This window comes from Vombatus ursinus, unplaced genomic scaffold, assembly GCF_900497805.2.
Source record: "Vombatus ursinus unplaced genomic scaffold, bare-nosed wombat genome assembly UNPS02007284.1, whole genome shotgun sequence".
Classification (NCBI taxonomy): Eukaryota; Metazoa; Chordata; class Mammalia; order Diprotodontia; family Vombatidae; genus Vombatus; species Vombatus ursinus.
Window position 1 is genome coordinate 6,878,640 of NW_020947062.1, and position 20,657 is coordinate 6,899,296.

The window sequence follows — 20,657 nt, forward strand, 5'->3', positions numbered from 1 at the left end:
TTATCAACTTGGCACAGTAAACACTTTCTTTCTATTTTTATTGTCCTTAGGAATTCAGAAACAGTTAAGAGAAACCTACCTGTCTTGCATTTCTAAGTCAGTCAAGTGCTAAGACAATGATTTGAAAAGGCAAGAGCTGGTTTTTTTTTCAGGATTTTATGTATCAAAAACAAAATGGCAAAATTATTTCATATTTCCTTTGTCATAAATGGAGTGTGAAATTTCTCTGATTCTTTGGTTTAGAAATACTGGAAAATCAGTTAAGAAAGCATGATTTCTGGAATAGAGCCATGGGCAGGAGAGCAGAAATCAACTTAAGAAACAAAATGGAAAAATTTACCGATGAAGAACTTGATAATTTCATAAGAACAGGTATTGTGATATTGAAGCACCACCTGCAACACCAGAACCGTGTCAAGGTTTTCTCTTGAGTCAGCTGAGATGAACTTATTGCAAAGTTTTTTGTTAGTACTAGGGGAAGGAAGCTTCTCTGCTTAAGCAGCATGCATCAGAGTTAAACTCACTAAATGCCAATACTGATTTCCTAAGTAACTTTTTAACTCAGCACGAATGGAGTTTTGATTCTAGCGATACATCAATTTACACTTTTGCCCAAAGTAGGATATAAAAGAATAGATTCAGAACACTGAGGAAGATTGGAAATGGACATTTTCAGTATCTGTACCAAATGCAAAGCACAGATAGATATATTTTAGGTAAAAAATATGAGGATCTGCACACTTAATAAGCCATACCTTTCTCAACTTGCTGTGAATTTAAATGCTTGGATTACCAGGTAATGGATGATCAACTTTCTTCAAACACTTCAAACCACATTCTTTCATTTATTTTGTAGTAGAAATGAACTTCTAGAATTCTTTATTTTGCTTACATGCTATTACATGGTATGGACTTTTTCCACATTAAGCTGGTACACGCTAATTCACAGGAAGAAACAGGTAACATATGGCTTACAGACAATAAGGTAAGACAAGATCTCCACTTGTCAGGGATGCTGCAGACAGAATTTGCAAGAGGTCCCTTCCAACTCTCAGTCTCAATTAAATATGACATTTACCAGTTGATAGATGACTATGGGTGACAGCAAGTCAATCAGGCAGATATTTACTGATGAACTGTGCACATATAAACCCAGATGTCTATATGATCTGTGTTACTGAAAGTCATAGAATAGCTTCCTTGGAGTCATAAACTGTTTGACGATGTCCTCGGTGATCTCTTTGCGCCGGGCCTGGTGATTGGCAATCAACGGCTGCAGCACTTCAATGAGCGTCTTCTTTAGCTCTCCGGTGAGCATAGCTCCACTTGTGTAATCCTACCAGAGAGAGAGCAAAATCATAAGAGAGATTCTTGTGCCCTGAAATTCACGGGAATTTCACTCTCGAGCACGGGGGAGAGGGAGGGGTTCCTGTTCCAGTATGATTGGGATTCAATGACTCCTCAAGTCCCTCCTAGCTCTGAGACTCTGGAAGAGACTACAGAAGCCATCGAGGTCAGCCCTAACCCGCAGCAAGAATGTCCTCCACAGCATCCCTGATGAGTGGTCACAGTCGATATAATCTTATTCATCCTCAAAGAACGAGCAGGATACAGGCAAGGATGGTAAAGATGTAGCAGAAAGGGAGGCGCAATCATCTTGTTCTGAGTCACAGAGCTGGTTAGTGACAGGTCTGGGACACAATTGTTTTCTAGTCCACATCTGCCACCAAAGCCTATGCCACCAGCACACTACTGACAAATCACATTTACACAGTGGCAATCCTAAGGCGATTCTATATAAGAATATAGAGAAATGTCCTTTTCATCCAATAAGTTGCCACAGCCACTGTCAGTTCTACCATAACATGCCTAACATCCCTCCTTCTGTTCTGCTCTCAATGCCACCATACTAATTCTGGCCGTCACTTCTCACCCAGACCATTGTGACAGCTTCATAACTGGTGTTCCTACCTTCCACTCTTCCTCTCTTCCAACTGCCCTTTACAGGGCTGCCAAAATAATCCTCCTAGTGCATAGCTTTGACCAGATCACCTTCTTGCCCAAAAAACTTCAGTGGGTCACCATGGCCTAGAGGACAAAATGCTAACTCATCAGATTGACTGTCTGTGTACACCCCCCAGGTATAACATAACCTTTCTGAAGGTGGCTCACACCACTTTTTATCTTTGTGGAGTTGATTTGGAACACTGGAATTTCATTTTTTCCTCTCTTGTCCACCCCTACCCTTCATTTGCTTATAAGGACAGTTATGCCCCCAGAAAGTCCCTTCAGTTACATAAAATTCTGTTTGTGAAATGACATCATTGCTCCATTCATAACTGTCTTGTCAGGGTTCTTACAGTTGGTAGACTGAACTTTCAGAGCTCTTGCTTTTGAAAAGTGTCTCAATTTTGGATATTGTCATGTTTTCACTATTTTACTTTATTTTGTTTTTTTTTTTGTTGGCTTTTTTGTCTCTTTCTAAAAATAAAGTTATATAAAGCTTATGGATTAAACAGAATAAAATTTTAAATAAAAAAACTAGTAAGATGTTGGTTGAATTGATCTGTGAAGTTATGTGTGGCTTATAGAATTTGACTGAATTATAAATTTTGGCATAATATAAGGAAAAACTTCCTAACAATCAGAGCTATCCTAAACTGAAATGGGCTGCTCTGGGAAAATGTAGGCACAATCAACTTGTCCCAAGTCATATAGTTAGCAACAGAACTGGCACATGCTGAGCCACATTGCTAATAAGACTAAGTCCCATTTCTGTAGTGCTTTAGGGTTACAAAGAGCTTTATCTTTCTCTAGTGCTTTGGTAGCTGATCTCCATCACCCCGTGAAGCATCTAGTACAAGTATGACCATCCCCTTTTCACAGAATCTGAAGCCTGAAGAGAACTGGCAATGATGGAGCTGGGACTTAAATCCAATTTTCTGGCACCATATTCAATGCTCTTCACTATACCCCATTGTGGTCTGGCACTGTTTCTACCACCAAACTATGGAACTTAGAAAAATTTTTAAAAATACACATTCTTAAGCTCTCTGTCCAGGTGATTAGTCAATAGCCTCTGACAAGAACCAACCATTTCTCTCTGTCAGAGTAGAAGGATTAATGTAAGGTACCATGTGGTTTTCTTTTTCCCACATATTTTAATGAAACAATGCAAAACTAAAAAAAAAAAAACCTGAACCCAAAACTTTATTGGGGCATATTACTGCAAATACATTCAAACTCAAAATCTAAATATTTAAAATAGTTCCTCTTAGTTCTTATCTCTAGCATGGGATTTAAAAATTTTTTGTATGTGATGGACTCTTCTGACAGTCTGATGAAACCTATGGATCCCTTCTCAGAATAATGTTTTTAAATGCACACAATCAAATACATAGGCACAAGGAAATCAGTTATTTTTTGAAATATGGTTATCAACATATATTTTTTAAAATGTTCATTAATCCCAGCTTAAGGATTCCTATTTTAGAACATTTTTAAAGCTGGTCCACCATTGCCTAATGAGTATGTTTCAAACTTCCCATCCTGGTAGTTAAGGCTCTCTCAAATCTGGTACTATATTGTCCTACTTGTAGACACCCCAATGTGACTTGTGCTCCTCCCCTGCCCCTTTATGTCTTTGTTTATGCCGGCCCCTATGGCAAGGTCTCTCCTTAAATTTTTATCTGTCCTTTAAACCCAAGTCAAATGCCACCATCTCCAGGACTGGCTTCCCTGTCAGCTGGTAATGACCATTCCTCTATGAGGTGTCAGCATGCTGCTTTTGTTTCTTATTTATCATGTATTGTAGTTATCTATGTAAGTGTCCTATTTACTCAATTGAAAGCTTCATGAGGGCAGGGATATTGGCTTATCTAAACTTTTTAATTCTCCTCATGCTGAACATAATATTCTGCACATGATAGGTGTTTTAAAAGAATTTGTCAAAAATATAATATTAAATATATCACCAACCAAATTCAGTTATAATTAAACTTTGACTGAAGCCAAATTAAGTAGCAAAATTCAATCCTTGAGAGAGAAGAGAACAGGTGTCTTGCCCATTTATTTGAAATATTTCTAATGTTGTGTAAATCAAACTGCTTTCCAGCTACACAGAAAGCATAATAGAGAAGGCATGCACTGCCAGATTATGCCCTTAGAAATACCTGTCTTATCTGCTCGAGTTTGTCATCATCCTCTAGAAAGAAGGTGAGGTACATGAAAGACACATCAATGTCACAGTTGCCTCCGAGCTGTCTGTGTTCCTCTATGGTGTCTTTACCTCCAGAAAATGCATGTTTGTTGACCTGCAGAACACAATTCATGAAAATATAATCTGTGGTAATTTAGATAAATGAATACTTTTAGCTAAAAAGAGTGAGCTGAGAGTAGTGGCACATGCCGAAACCCCGGTTCTGGAGGAGGTGAGGCTGGTGGGTCACCAATGTGAGAATTTTGAGCTTCCTTGAGGCTCACACACAACCAGTGCCTCTACTAAGTTTGGTACCAATCAGGTGTGCCCCCTGCTTAAGGAGGGGCAGACTGGCCTACTTGGGAAAAATGGAGCAAGTGAAAGCTTCCATGCCAATTAGTATTGGGAATGGGTCTGCGAGTGGCTGCTGCACTTCTGGCCTGGGTGAGATAGGGTGAGATTGTCTCAAACAAACAAATAAGCCAACAGAAAATATAAAAACAGCAGTATCCATTGAATGTCCATCAATACTATTTCAACACTCCAAGGATCCAGGATTTCACTGGCGTAGGGATTTCTCTAAGAAAGATCACAGACCCACCTCTGAAGGATGTATTCCTTCAGAGAGTCAATTAAATCCAATAAGAGCTTATTAAGTGTCTATAAGCCGCAAGGGACTACCAGTATAGGTACTATGGATGCAAAGAAAAGAAAAAAACAATTCTTTCCCTTGAGGAGCTTACATTCCATTGCGGAGTGTGGATGATCTTCATAATTCCAACATTTCCTCCATTTGATGATAAATTCTCTCTGTACTTAAGTCTGGTTCTCCGATGACAAATATACACAGTCTGGGGCCAGACATATCGTCCATGTCTAGTACCTTTCCAGACTGGTAGGGTCTGACAAAATGTGGACTTTGTTCACAAAACTTTTGAGTCCCTAGAATCATCTCTTCAATCCCCTTTGAACTCGAAGAGTTTATGAACTCACATACAAAATGGAGTCAGAATTCCATACAAGACAACTAAAGAAGATGGGGAACATACACCACACTATAGTACATTCCAGTACATTTCTGGATATAGGTGTTGCCATGACCTAGCTGATTTCTAGAAATAGTACCCAATACTTCAAATCAAATGGGTAGAGGAAGTTAGACTAATAGTTATTCTAGTAGCATAAATTATTACAATGGTGAATGCTTAAAGATCAACAAGTATTCACCAGGGGCAAAAGAAAATGTTTCCCTAAAACACTGTTGTTCAGTTATGTCTGACCCATGGTGATCCCGTGGACCATACTAAGATACTACAGGGGTGTGTCATTTCCTTCTCCAAAGGATTAAAACAAACAGAGGTTAAGTGACTTGCCGAGGGTCACAAAGCTAGTAAGTATCCGAGGTGGGATTTGAACTCAGATCTTTCTGACTCTGGGCCCAGGACTCAGTCCACTAAGCCACCTAGAGGTTGCCTTCTACAGGCTGTTTTTCAGCCAAGGGAGGTGTTTACCTTGTTCTTGATCTGCTTGGCTGTGTCAGTAAGGAAGATGGAAGAATTGGGGTCACTGGCACTCATTTTAGTTTGGGCTCCCTGCAGAGCTGGGAAGAAGGATGAATGAAGCAAGGCCGGTTTGGGATAGCCAATCTTTGGGGCCACATCTCTTGTCATTCTAAAATAAGGATCCTACAAAAGACAGAATAAACACAGAGATAATATGAGGCAATGAAATAACTTTCACATAGTGCTTTGAGGATTGCAAAGCACTTTCCTTATAACAACCCTGACAGAGGGAATGCAAATATCATTATCCCTACCTTATAGATGAAAAAAATTAGGATCAGGAAAGTAAATGTAGTTGCCTAATGTCAGTCTGGACCTAGACTTGAATGGAGGAATTCTAAATCCTAGATCAAAGCACTTCCTACTACAAAGCCAGGTCTCCCATATTCAAGTCCAGGGTCCTTTCTGCTACACTGGGCTGCTGATCATTTTCTATCCTTGTATTTTAGCCTCAGGTTAAAAAAAATCAAAATCCTTTGTTTTTATATCACTTTCACTTTCAAATGTATCGTCCTACCCTCCCTTATCCTTTTGACAAAGAAAAAATAAAAATAAAGTCAACGAAACTAACCACAACTTAAACCAAATCTGACACTACATGTTATGTTCCACACCCACAGTCCCTTCTGTGGAAAAGGCCCATTTTCTCAACTCTTTTCCTGGGCCCAATCTAGTCATTATAATTACAAAGTATTTATTTCTGGGTTCTTTTTTGGTACTTCATACTGTTGTAGTCATTAGGTATATTCTTTCCTTGGTTCTGTTTAATTCACTTTGCACCAGTTACAGAAAATTTCCCATGCTTAGGCCCAGACTTTAATAAATGAATAATACTTGAGAGGTTACTCCAATTAAAATCTTGACAGCATATAGAAACTAAAGCTGATCAAATTAAGTGGAATGCAATGGTTACTCACCTGGTCTATGGCACATGGAATAAGACACTGAATATCTGTCCTATCTTTGAAAATCTGTGGAAATGAGTTGCTGAAGGATGGGGCAGCTTGGATAGCAGGAAAACTAATCTTTCCTGAAAGAGGAAAAAAACAACAAAATACAAATTTTTTTTTTCAATTCAGGATAACTCCTGTTACTGCTAGCTAACTTTGCTATGAATATCTAGTGACTAGTCTGGGTATTTAGGTTTTGGCAAGTCAATAATTGCAGACTTTAGTTCACAGAAGTCCACAAGATCCTAGCTGGCTAAACTGTGCTCTAAGTTGTATTTAAAAGAAGAGGTAGATGTTTCTTCATTTAACATTTTGCAGTTAAAGCATCAAGATAGGATGCTATTAGAAGCCATTGTTTTCTTTCTTTTTTTCTTTAAAGTTGATATACTTAATTTTAACATTTATTAAAAAAAATTTTGAGTTCCAAATTCTCTCTTCAGCCCCTTCCCCACCCACTGAGAATGCAAGCAGTATGATACTATTTTTTTTTTTTGAGGCAATCGAGGTTAAGTGACTTGCCCAGGGTCACACAGCTAGTAAGTGTCTGAGGCTGGATTTGAACTCAGGTCCTCCTGACTCCAGGGCCAGTGCTCTAACCCCTGGACCACCTAGCTGCCCCTTATGATACTCATTTTACATGTGAAGTCACACAAAATATAGCCATTGCAAAAAAAAAAAATTAGCAAGAAAGGTAAAAGAAAATGAAAAAAGTATGCTTCACTCTGCACTCTGAGTAGATCAGTTTTCTTTCGAGAGATAGCATTTTTCATCATGAGTCCTCTGGAATTGTCTTAGATTATTGTATTGATCAGAGTAGCTAAGTCTTTCACATTGTTACAACATTATTGTTACTGTGTACAATGTTCTCCTAGCTCACTTTCCCTTGTACCAGTTCATTTAAGTCTTCCCAGGTGTTTCTGAAACCATCTCCTTCATAATTTCTTAAAGCACAATAGTATTCTACCACAATCACATACAGTTTGTTCGGCCATTCCTCAATGGATAGGCACCCTTAAATTTCCACTTCTTTGCCACCACAAAAGAAGCTGCCATAAATATTTTTGTACAACTAGGCCCTTTTCCCTTTTCTCTGTTCTTTTTAGGATACAGACCTAGTAGTGGTATTGCTGTGTCAAAGGGTATACATAGTTTTATAGCCCTTTGGGCATAGTTTCAAACTGCTCTACAGAATGACTAGACTAGTTCACAAGTCCACCAACAGTGAATTAGTGTCCCAGTTGTTTCTATAACCCCTCCAGCATTTGGCATTTTCCTTTTCTGTCATGGTAGCCAATCTGACAGATGAGGTAGTACCTCAGAGTTGTTTCAATTTGAATTTCTCCAATTAATAGTGATTTAGAGCATTTTTTTATGACTATTGATAGCTTTGAATTCTCATCAAAGCCATTTTTTCCCTACAAGATGGCTTTCCTTACCATTCTAAATGACTTTCCATACTTATTATTCTATCCTCATGACATTTTTTTGACTTGCTCCAAAAATATCACTTAGCCTATCCCTCCCCCTAGCTGACTAAGAAACCCAAAGAGAAGAAGCCACTTGTCTAAGGACACACAGCTAGTTAGTGGCAAGGCCAGGACTTAATTCCAAGTGTCCTCCAACTCCCAGTCTTTCCTCTGAATCGTGTCTTAATGAGGGACATTCTTGGGAGAGGGGTATACACTTTTTGGTGTATAAATTCAAGACTGACTATTCTGCTTGATAGAAGATACTTGGGTTGCTAAGTCAAATGACTGCAAATTCATTGTCATGGATCAATAGGAATTGACTTCACAACATTAACTTGGACTTAAAAGACCAGGAAATAATCTTCTTGGGAATGAACATATGTTGAAGTAGATGACTTCTGAGGTCCCTTCCAATTTCAAAGCTCTCTGAAGCCATGATTTTATAATTGCAAGCTTTCAATATAGCTGATCAAGTGCATGAGCTGACTGGAGGATGTATGATTAAAAATGTACTGATGATCTGCATTGGCTATTCCTTCCATGGAAAAAATCTGCTCAACTCATTTACTTAACTTCAAATGAAGGAATGGGTCATATGGGCTGGGTCCATCCTATTGATAATTATAGATTATAAATAACAGTGCTGGTTTTTATAAATATGTGAAAATTTTAAAGGCTAGGAAAACACTGGAGTGAAGTACTTTTAAAATGAAACCCAGATGATTTCTATGAAAGACACTTCCATTCTCTAGGTCTCAGCTTCTTCCTGTGTAAAATGAAGAGAATTTCTAAGATCTTCCTAGTCTGATATTCCAAGGTCCCTTCCAATTATATTTTACGTTTTCATGATTTTATGATTCCTTCTGCTTTACCTATCTTAATTCTATGATTCCCCAAGTTTGTTTCAGCCCTAGGATGATAATATAATAGTTAACTTGCACTTACAATTTATAAAACATTTTCTACATACATTATACCTCACTGATCTTAGGACAAAGAAGTAAACTAGACAATCATTCAATTTTCTTTCTTTCAAAAAATAAAATGGATGAAGCTTCTAGAAGATCAACAAATATTCTAAATAAAATAAAACTTCATATAAGGATAAATAGACCTGACTGAAGGCATTATACCAGCTGTTTGTGTTCTAGCATTACTCATTTCTCTGTTTAATATTTAATGAGATAAGTTGACATGGTAGAAATTTCAGGAAGAATCTCTATTCCCTGGGGAAGGCCCCAAATACCTTCTTATTTCATTCTCCTAAATTACATACATTATTTTGTTGTTTTAAGCTGCTATTCTAGTGTTCCCCTGATGTGTCCACACTTAGTATAGAATATAGCTGGTTTACATAATTAGATTATCTTTCACCTAAAAATAGATGATTCTAGAACAGCTGAATTTGATCTTACCAATGCAATCACTGTCAGTGAAGCCAAAGATGCCCTTTACTTGATTAAAGGTGACATGCTTTTGGATTTTGACCACATTCTTGTAGAAACCTGGACTCGACCTGCAAAGAAGAGTGAAAAATAAAATTCTGATCTTGGAGTTGCTCAGGATGAGAAATTGATATCTAAGTAGCATCAACTAGAAGCAAACATGAAGTTTGACCGTAGATCACTTTGGGGCTTGTATAGTGATTATGTGAGACACATAGCTGACTGATTCTGTCAGATGCAGAGGTCACCTCAACTCAAATCCTCCTCTCGTGCTTTGTCACAGCTTGGAGGGGACTTTAGGCTCTTGAAATCTATGCCAGAAGAACCGTGACTCTGGCAGGTCTCATAAAGTTGGAAAGACTGTGCATATGGGTCCAGCAACTGACTGCATATTTATTATCTTGAGACTGTTTGAGTTAAGTTCAGCAAGGCTATTCATGAGAAGGTTGGACATCAGGTGGTAAGAAATTTTTTTGGGGGAGGGGAGAGGTAGAGAGGGTCACAGAAACTCATGTACATGGTCTATTAAGGCATACAAGAGGTGGAATCTGTTTTGATGGAAGGAGCACCTGCACATATAAAATCATGACTCCTATGAAGCTTTTGTGCCCCAGCACTGCCAAACTGTGAGCAGTTTGGTAAAGTGGAGAGATTCCAATACCAGTTTTGTCATTTACTGCTCCTGGAAGTGAAGGGGGTATATTGTATTTGATGAACTCTAAGGTCACTTCCACCCTAAATTCTACAAGTCTATGAGTTTAATTAACATAAAAAAAAATTACGTTCTTCATCATTAAAAAAAAATCATGCATCTTCATGGGTATTTATTAATAATTAAATCCTTAAACTCATTAATCAGGCACTGACCTTTTCCTTTCAAAACTGATATACAGGGGGACAGATAACAATGATTCATACACTGTAATGAACAAACAGTAAAAGGATGCACCTTAAATTCAGACAACCAATAAGTGAGAGAGATTTATATTATACAAATAATAAAGCCTCATCCAAAGGTGAGTGTATTGATGGTGCCTCAAGTGTGGAAGAATCATGGGAGTTTTTAATTAAGAAAGGGGGATGATTATCTCCTCTTTTTTTTTTAACATTAGTGATAGGTATTGAAATCATTCTAAGACAGAACTGGGTTTTCTTTAATAAAGAATTTCATACTATATTCATTTAAGAAATCTTTTTTTGAATGCCTTGAGCAAGGGCCTGTGCTATGTGCTATAGGGGAAAGACAGATGAAGAAGGCAATCAATGGTTGCGTGACATCTGTGATGTATTCCCCACCTCAAGGGATTTATGGTCTTGTCAGGGTAAATAAGGCAAACCTGGAAAACAGTATTTCAGTATGTGAGTGTCATGGCAAAGGGGAAAGAATATAGTACTTTAAGTTAGGAAGGCCTGGTTTAAATCTCACCTCTGATTCTTGGAAATGGTGCAACCATAGCTAACTCAACTTAACCTTCCTGACCCTCCTCGGTTTTCTCATTTATAAAATTGGGATGAAATAACGTATAATACTTGTGCCTCAACTGGTTGTTCTGGGCCTAAAATGAGAAAGTGCTATATAAATGTAAGGTATTATAATCTGAGTGGCAAAAACAAAGTATTATAGAAATTCAGAGTAGGGAGAGATCACTTTTGATTGCGTGATCAGGGAATGCTTAATGGAGGAAGTGATATTTGATACTGGCCTTGAAGGAAGGATGGAGTTTCCATCAGGATAGTTAAAGGGAAGAGAAGAAAAAGGAGAGATAAACCTGTGTATAGGCATAGGAACAACAACAACAAAGAAGTTTTGGGTATGTAAATAATTCAGTTTCACTGAAGCACCGAGTACAGGAAGAAGAGTAGAAAGATAGGTTAGAAGCCCAGAGGACCTTAAATGTCAAGCTAAGGAGTTTGAATTTTATGTGGTAGGAAAAGAGAAAGAGAAAGAGAAAGAGAAGGGAATAAATATTATATAGCATCTACTAAGTGCCAGGCATTGTGCTAAGTGCTTTAGAAATATTATCTCATTTGATTGCCACTACAATCCTGTGAGGTAAATGCTGTTATTATCCTGATTTTATAGTTGAGGAAACTGAGGCAAACAGGGTTAACTGACTTGCCCAGGGTCACACAGGTAAGTGTCCAAGGTCAGATTTGAACTGAGGTCTTCCTGACTCCAGGATTAGTGCTCTATTCACTAAGTTCCCTATCTGCCTTAGAGACTGGGCAGTTATGCACACTTTTTGAGTAGGGGGAATGATAAAAGCAGAGCTGTGTTTTAAGATTAATTTGACAGCATGTATAAGATGACATGTAAGGGGAGAGTTTGGAGGTAGGAGTACCTTTTAAAAGGCTATTATAAAAGAAAGAAAAGTGGAGAGACTATAGGATGGGTAGTCAGATAACAAGTTTGAGTTTCACTCTACTCCAAACTATCCTCCACTCAGCTGCCAAAGTGATTTTCCTGACAAGTAGCACTCCCCGTGGCACTCCACCCAGCTCAATAAAGTACAGTGGAGTGGTTCTTAACCTGGGATCTTTGAATCTGTTGTTTAAAAAATATTTTGATCCCTGTATTTCATTAGAACAGGTTTCCTTTTGTCAGCCTCTGCATTTTATTTTCTACATTTAAAAACATTCCTGTGAGAATGGGTCCATTGGCTTTCCCACACTGCCCATGGGGTCCCTGACACCAACAAGGTTAAAACCCCCTGATCTCCTGGCTCCCTATTACCTCTCATACTTACAGTCCCAGTCTGTCCCCTTCTCAGTGTCTTTCCACTTTATTCATTCTCTATATACTTTATGATCCAGTTGGTCCTTCCTTGCACAGGATCTTCTATTTCTGTGCCTCAGCATCAGCTGGCCCTCCTGCTCTCACTCCCCTCAGAAGCCTCTGCATCTCCCTCCTTCAGGACTCAGCTCACACATCACCCTCTGCAGGAATTCCCCCCCCCCCCCCAAGCTACTGGGGCTTCATTCAGATGACCTTCACCTACTCTGTACATATCTTATGTATATCTGGGTATCTGCATGTTATTTTTCTGATTAAAATGTGAGCACTGGGGCTCGTTTTTGTCTTTCTTTGTGCTCCCAGCACTCAGCACACAGAGTTAAACATTTAATATCTGCTTTTTGACTGCTGACAGACTTTGAAATTTACCAACTCTGTGACTTTAGGTTTTTCATTGGCAACACATGGATCACAATGCCTAAACTCCCTGCCTTTCAAGGTCCTTGTGAGAAAAGTACTAATTTTTTTTTTTCTTAAATTATAAACTCAATCATTACCAAATAGAAATATTTCAATATACAAAGACCAACAAAAGGGGACTGATTTATATACGAAACTAAGAACTTGTTGAATAGTTTTGAAGTATAAGTCAAATTTAACAAAATGTCCCTATTTGTGTTTCCTTCTATGTTTTTAAAAATGTTATGCTGATGTTCTCTCTCACTGCTCCTCTTTCTTGCATTTCTATCTCTACCCTCTAACACCACTCACCCTCCACCCCTCATTTCCTGAAAGCCCCCTCCTGGTACCAATGAGCATAGTCAAGCATAACAAAGAACATTCTGGCCAAGACTGAAAACGCATGTCTCATTCTATAACTCAGATACTTCATCTCTCTAATAAGAGGTTAGTGCTATGCTTCATCATCAATTACGAAAAACATTTTGTAAATTCTAAAGCACAATGTAAGTATTCATTTTTAACTATTCTTATAGACAGAGTGTGATATACTAGAGCCTGATCTAGGATGGTGGCAGGAAGGATGAGAATGCATAGGTGTGATAGACATTCATTACACTGTCCTACTTTTCCTAAACAAAAGTACTTTAGTTTAGAAACATTTAAAATCCCTGGGAAACGTCTAAGGTCACTATGGGAAGAAAAGTCATGGAACCTGGACTGTCAGTCCTGGAAGGGGCTTTGGAATCATAGAATTTTAGAGCTAGACAGGATGTTAGGGTCATTTATTATAACCCCTGCCCTTCTACAGATGAGGAACCTGAAGACCAAAGAGGGAAACCTGTCCAAAAGAGATGAAAAAATACTAAAGGGAAACAAACAGAATTTTTGACACTCAATTAGCACAATTCTTAAAAAGACCAAGAGCTTTGCAACAAGCTAAAAAATTGCTGGCTCTCCTTTCTTATTGAAAAAGTAAGCCTCCATATGGTGCCCCATTTCTATGGGAATGGGGAAGGGGATCCCGCCAACAGCTGTCCTGAGAACCACCTGCACAGGCTGAGGAGGAACACTGCACGCCTATGTTCCTAACACCTTCTCAAGGTTGGGGTCATTCCTGCCATGCCTTTTGGAATATTGAAGGGAAAGTGGGAGTATTCATGAATAACATGAATAATCACTAGAGGAAAGTTCCTAAGATCATAGGAGTTAGGGTTGGAAGAGACCTTTGAGGGAACCTAACATAATGCCCTCATTTTGTAGGTAGGGAAAAGATGGAGAGCTCGAGAGGGGCCATGAATTATTCAAAGTCACATGGGGCAATAGGTAGGAAAACCAGGATCCAGGCCCTGGTCTTGTGACCCCAGAATCTAGCGCTCTTTGCAAAGCTCTCTCTCTCCCCCAGGCTTCTCCTAGTACTTTACTTGGGCCTTACCTCATTCTTCCTGGTATCACAGTTATTTGTCTATGTGTGTTTTCCTATATTAGACTTGAAAAAGAGTTGAATCTATATTTGTAATCTCAATGCTAAGCACAGGGCCTCATGCAGCAGATCAATAAATGGCTGCTGAACTGAAATTCAATCAGTGCCTGGTGAGAGTATTACATTTTACACACCGTATAACAAATCCTTCCTTTGTTCTGTCAAGTTAACAGTTACTTTTCATAATGAACATGACTGATTATACATTTGTGCTGCTTGATAGGGAGAGAGAAAAGAAAGCTGGAAAAGACCTGAGAGAGAGATAATTTGGTCCAAACTGTTCATTTTACATATAAGTACACTGGGGCCCAGCAGGGGAAATGATGAGGCACAAGTCAAATATACAGGCACATGTGGGCAGAGCCAGGCAAGTACCCTGGCCTCCAGACTTGTAACTTAGTATTCTTTGTACCATATCACACCAGTATTGAGTTGCTTCTCAGTCTTCATGCATCTACTGCCATCCTCACTCAGTACCTAAACACGTGCAGAGCAGACATTCAATAATACAGCTTGAATTGTTCTCTTAACAGGAAGGACCAGAGATTTAGAACTGGAAAGGGCTTTCTTGGTAATCAAGTCCAACCTGCTCTTTATACAGACAAGGAAACTGAGGTTTCCTCAGGCTCAGAGAGATTAAGTGACTTATTATCCAAGTATTAAGTGGCAGAGCCAAGATCTGAATCCAAGACCAACTTCAAACCCAGCCCTCTCTCTATTGTACCACATTCCCTCATAGCCTTTTTCCTCCTAAGACTCACAAAAAACTGAGTAAATTAAAGAAACAAATTCAACTAAGCTCATTACCCCAACAAATGGCTCGGCTCTTACTAGCTGTGCAAACCTGGGCAAACCTTTTCTCATAGGATCACAGGTGAAAGCCAGAAGGGACCTCAAACATCATTTGGTTTGATGTTAACTTCTCTTCATTTTACAGATGAAAAAACTGTGTGATTTGCCCATAGTCACATAGGTAGTAAATAGCCATGCTGAGATTCAGACCCAGGACCACAGATTCTAAATTCAGAGCCAATTATTTCCAACTGAAAAATCCACTTGAATCCCCAATGTGGATCTAGGAAAATAAGGAGAAAAGAGGGAGGAATCATCTATGTACCTGAAACTATCTGCTTTCTCTTACTGAATCCTGAAGATTTCTTACTTCTTTACATAGAGTCTGGGCCCTTTTTCCCCCCTGGACGTGATTGTCCTGGATTACTGGAATGATGTTTATAACAAAATTTCTCTCTATTAAAAGCTACTTAGATGTTCTCCAAACTTTGTTAAAATGAGACTTTGCCTATTTAAAAATAAAAACCAGCAAAAAGGGACTGATTTGTTATGACAGAATTTTAAAGAATGGAGATTTGTAGTCAAATATCAAAAAAAGGAAAGAAAAGAGCACACGTTTTAAATAAGGTGAAGAAGTATTCCAGAAATATAGGCTTTAGTTTTCTAAATCTTTCTAGTGTCTTCGAAATGAAAAGCTCTAATTTTAGTTCCAACATAAGATTCCTTTATAAGAGAGCACTAGTAATAACAATAGTGAGAGCTCCTGTTTCTGGTGTTTTTACAAAGCACTGTCCCCAGAAGATCCCTGTGAGGCAGAAGGCTCACAGAAGTGAAGGGACTTGTCAAGGGCTACAAAGTCAGTAAGGACCAAAGCCAGGACTCAAACCCAGGTCTTTGGACTCTAGTAAGTTGCCTTGAATGTTTTGAATATGGGTACATTTACCCCTGAGTAAACTGTTGGACTGTGTAGGTATCAAAAAGATAGTGAAATGTTTTATACTTACCCCATGTATTCCAGGTCAGAGAAGATGAAAGTTTTATTTATATCAAAACCACAGGCAATGATATCCTTTGCATTTTCTATTGTATAGCCATATGCTTGCTCAAGTGTTAGCTCTTTCCAGAGGTATTTTTCATCATCAGTCATCTGGATAACCAGGGGAACATTGAATACATCTTGCAGCCACCTGAAAAATATAGACCCCAAATCATTACTATCCTTCTCTACCAAACAGTATCTTAACATAGTTTTGTTCAGTTGGTCTGACTCTTCGTGATGTCATGGACCACAGCACACCAGGACCTTCTATCCTCCTGAAGTCTGGCCAAGCTCACGTTTGTTGTTTCCATGACACTATTTATGCATCTCATCCTCTGCTGTCCCCTTTTCTTTTTGCCTTCAATCTTTCCTAACATCAGTCTTTTCCACTGAGTCCTGTCTTCTCATTATGTGGCCAGAGTATTTAAGCTTTAGTTTCAGCATTTGACTTTCCAGTGAATAGTCTAATTCAGACTTTGCATTAATTCAAAGCATTAAGATTGCTTTACCTCCAAATTATTCTGCACTTCCCCTGTGAGCTGTACAACCTTTATCTTAAGACTGATCACAAAGACATTCATTTCTTTATTTAAAACAAGCCCAGGAAAATATTCAAGCAGTGCAGCAGGATGACCATTTTGGGAGATGCTGTTGAATAGATTCATGCTTCAAGTAAGAGTTAATCTAGATGTTCTTTAAGGTTCACTTTAATTCCCATTCTATGATTCTGAGGTGCTATCCAACTTAGACTTCATATGGTTTCATGATTCTTGTGTCCTTCCCATCTCTAAGATTCTGGGTTTCATCCAACTTTTTGATTCTATATTTCTAAGTACCTAACAATTTGGTTGCCAGGTGAGTTTACAAAAATAATACTGTCACACATATATTTCAAATACTGTTTGAACTTAATAATTAAAATTACAATAAAATATATAATTATCATTTATATTATTAGATAACAATAAATATATTAACTATAATAAAGAAGTATAATAGAGATAATAAAAAATATCTAGAAGATGGTGCTACTTACTTTGTGAAAATAAATGGGATGAGATGACCTACATGCATTGCTTCAGAAGAGGGCCCTCTGCCTGTATAAAGATAGAATGGCTTCTTATTTTCGTATGCGTCAAGAATGTTGTTCATGTCCCTAAGTGAGAAGAGAATAGAGGAAACAGTATGACTTTCTTGGAAAAAATATCAGAGGAAGGCAAGTAAACAAATTTGTATCTGAAAGTGAAAAATCAGGCATATAAATGAATGTCATAGTTTCTAATTAAATTGCTTCCTTTCTAATTGGATTTTTAAAAAGAATGATTTAAGACAGTTTTTAATCATTCTAAAAGGTGAAGTAAGCAATACAACTGACATTTTTTAAGAGCATTAGTTCTTTATATGTTTCAAATCAGACTAAACACTGTCTTCATTTAGAATTCAAATCCAATAAACTTTTAATGTGCATCTAACGTGCAACTAGGAATTTATAGTTTAGTAGGGAGAAATACCACATATATAAATCACTACACTTTAATGCTTCAAGGATCTAGGACTGTGAGTATGGGTATTCTTTTCAACTATATAAGTTGAAATCACTCTAATTGCTTAGTAATTTTTGTTGGAAAAATTCATCACCTTCAGGTCAATTTGATGATGAGCTTCTCTAAGTTAAGCTAGGCTGTTCCTTGGGCAAGACACAACACCATCTATGGCTGGGTCTGTAGTCTAAGCCTTTCTAGCCTGGGAGAATATATCAGAGCTGAAACTCTGATAGTGTCACTGAGAACCCTGGGTCATCTCCATACCATGATGAGGCATCAGAATAGGCCTTTTGTAAGACAACACTGTTGGGATTGTTGGTTGGGATTATGAATCATAGGCACAAGTGAAGCACTGACTATGAGTTTAAATCATAGGATGGGGAAAGAATCAGATGATGAAGGTTCTACCCTAGAGAGTCCCATGATGACTGAATACAGCATTAATATGGTGGTGGCTTGTCAATTCAAATACTAGGGTAGTAGATATGGAGGTGGTAGGGCACTCTGGCTAGGTATTTGGATTGGTAAATACCAGGTAGCTGGTTTCATATGGCCAGACAAAACTCACAGTTGTTGCCAGTTCTATAGCCTTATTCCAAGGTGATGGGAATAAGGCACACCCAGGAATTATTCCACATATGGGACAAGGTCTAAACAAGTTCCTATCTCTAAAGTTCCTGTCAGTGAAGGTCTCCTGGTCTCTTTGGTGACCTGGGGCTTATGACCTCTGATAGATTTGTGTTACACTACAGTTTATGGCCCTCTAGTGATCTGGTTCAATATGTTTAAAAAATTATACTATACTTACCATATAATGGTGAGATTATAGGACTGAGAAGTAACATTGTTATCTAGACTCAAATTCTGGCTCAGCATGATTTCTGAATACACCACACTGTCTTCATAAAAAATTCCCTCCTTACATAGGAATTTTGGGATTTTAAAGTGGAGTTTTGCTGATTCTATCATAGTAGCATATTGGGTGAAACATAATCTTTAAATTAGTATCACTTAAGCCACTGTAATCAAAATGCTTCCTTTTTCCTTGTGTTAGCTTCATGGAATTTCTGTTCCCTTTTTTCTCCATAGCTAAGTCACAGAACAGGAAAAAGACCATACAAAGGTTAGTTATATGGGAAATGCTAAATGTGGGCAATGACACATATTTTATGTGCTTGTCCTTCTGTAGGACAGAACAGGCAGGATGAAGAGGTGCATGGGAAAATAAAATTTCACCTGTGAGAGAAAAAGATGCCTCTACGCAGGAAATGATGTGGTTTTTGTCCTATGACCCTCTCAATTCGATCTATCAGTGTTTTGTCAATTTTGCTGCTTCCGAATCGAACTAAAAAAAGAAAAAGCAGAAAAACTACTAAGACAAATAGATACAGCTTTTTTAGCTGGCATTGTGCCTAGAAATCAAATTAAGTCAATTCAACTTGATTTACATTATGTGAAAGGTACTATTGACAGCAAGATTAAAAATAATACTATCCCTAACTTCAAGAAACTTGCAATTTTGTTAGGGGATGAATCATAGAATGAGGAATCTGAATAAGTAACCCGAATAACCATAATATAAGTTAGAATGAGAAATATTCTCTTCCTAGGGAGAGAAGCTGGGAATTCTAGGTAGTACAATGGGTACAAATGCATGGAGGTGGGGGAGAGCAAGATGAGACTGGGGTCTATGAGTTTGGTAGAAATGCAGACTGAGTGAAAGACAGTAACAAAATAAGGCTAGGAAGGTAAAATATGGGTTGTTAGACTCTGGGTTCCATAAAGGTCAGGACCAGGACTTCCCTATTCTCCTACAACCTGATTCCACCGAAACCTCCTGCCGTCAGCAATTAACAGTAAGTGGGCTGTCTGCCTGTTGGAGGTTTAGATCACTTTTCTCTACCTCGAAAAAAGGACTGTCTTTTAGTAAGTGGCTTGGGTCTCACTGATAAGAATATTGTTTAGAATCAAGTAGTAAAATAGAAAAAATAAAAACAGCTATAGAGGTAAACAGTTCACAAAATTTGTAACTTCTTCATCTTGTGTGATCCTCACAAAAGCTCTTGTGACAAAGATAGCACAAGTAGTATTACCTTTGATTTTACAAATGAGAAAACTGAGGCTTAGAGAAGAATGACAAAGGTAAAGCTCATTAGTTGTCCCAGAGTGGTCCCTTCTTTTCTGAAAGATAAAAGGTTTTCTTTGATTGCTCTCCAACTCTCATGTGAGGAGCTCCAGAAAGTGGCTACAACTGTGTCTGTGGGTCAGTCTCTTTCCTACCTCGCTTCTCTCCAGTCTCTGGTGAGGCAGATCTACTGTAGCTTCGTTTCCATAGGATGAGAGACACAGAGAGGTGAGATGACACACCACTCTGCTTCTGAGAAATGAAGGAAAAGGGAAAACTGCTGGCATGGTACACTAAAAATAATCCCTCTTTGTCCAAACTCAGAACTGCTCGGGTGAATTCACACATCTAGACTGCCAATTGTTGATTGTTCATTTGGTATTTCAGACTTTTCTCAATACTTCAGGGACACAAGATACTTCATCCGAATGAATGCTTCCTCTTCCAGTGAATGAATGAATAAATGAATGAATAAAACAGCCCTTCCACACCTAAGTAGAAGGCTTGGTAATCTGCTTTGGTTAAAAAAACCCCCAAAAACCAAAAAAACTCCAACAAACCCCAAATAATTCACCCTCTGTACCCAATCCTGGGCTGATGAGAACAAATTGTTGCTGTTTCTGGCTGGCCTGGTCCCTGAGGCCTCTGGGTTAAGCAGGACCTGTGGAGGCTGTATCCTAATTGGCACAGAGGGAAAGAAAGCTCAACCTGTATACTTGAGTTCAAACCTGTAACTTTGCCACTTACTCGCTGTGTGACAGTGGACTCTCTCTGATTCTCAAGTTTCCTTTTAGGCAAGCTGGAGGCTCAGAGGATAAGAGTGCTAAGCTCAGGAAGACCCTAGTTCAAATCTGACC

The 20,657-nt window shown here is 38.4% G+C and overlaps 1 protein-coding gene across 3 annotated transcripts in view; it reads right to left on the reverse strand.

Annotated features, from left to right (window-relative positions):
- Nucleotides 1–825: 825 nt before the first annotated feature.
- WARS (tryptophanyl-tRNA synthetase) overlaps nt 826–20,657 on the reverse strand; it is a 42,512-nt gene continuing 22,680 nt past the window's right edge. For all 3 annotated transcript variants that reach the window (XM_027849137.1, XM_027849136.1, XM_027849138.1), the window contains exons 4-11: nt 18,912–19,020; nt 17,168–17,287; nt 16,097–16,279; nt 9,595–9,695; nt 6,678–6,790; nt 5,710–5,883; nt 4,173–4,313; nt 826–1,336 (exon numbers count right to left, since the gene is read on the reverse strand). In XM_027849137.1, coding sequence (XP_027704938.1) covers nt 1,175–1,336; nt 4,173–4,313; nt 5,710–5,883; nt 6,678–6,790; nt 9,595–9,695; nt 16,097–16,279; nt 17,168–17,287; nt 18,912–19,020 — 1,103 coding nt within the window. In that variant the 3' untranslated portion in view covers nt 826–1,174. The remainder of the gene's footprint in view (nt 1,337–4,172; nt 4,314–5,709; nt 5,884–6,677; nt 6,791–9,594; nt 9,696–16,096; nt 16,280–17,167; nt 17,288–18,911; nt 19,021–20,657) is intronic.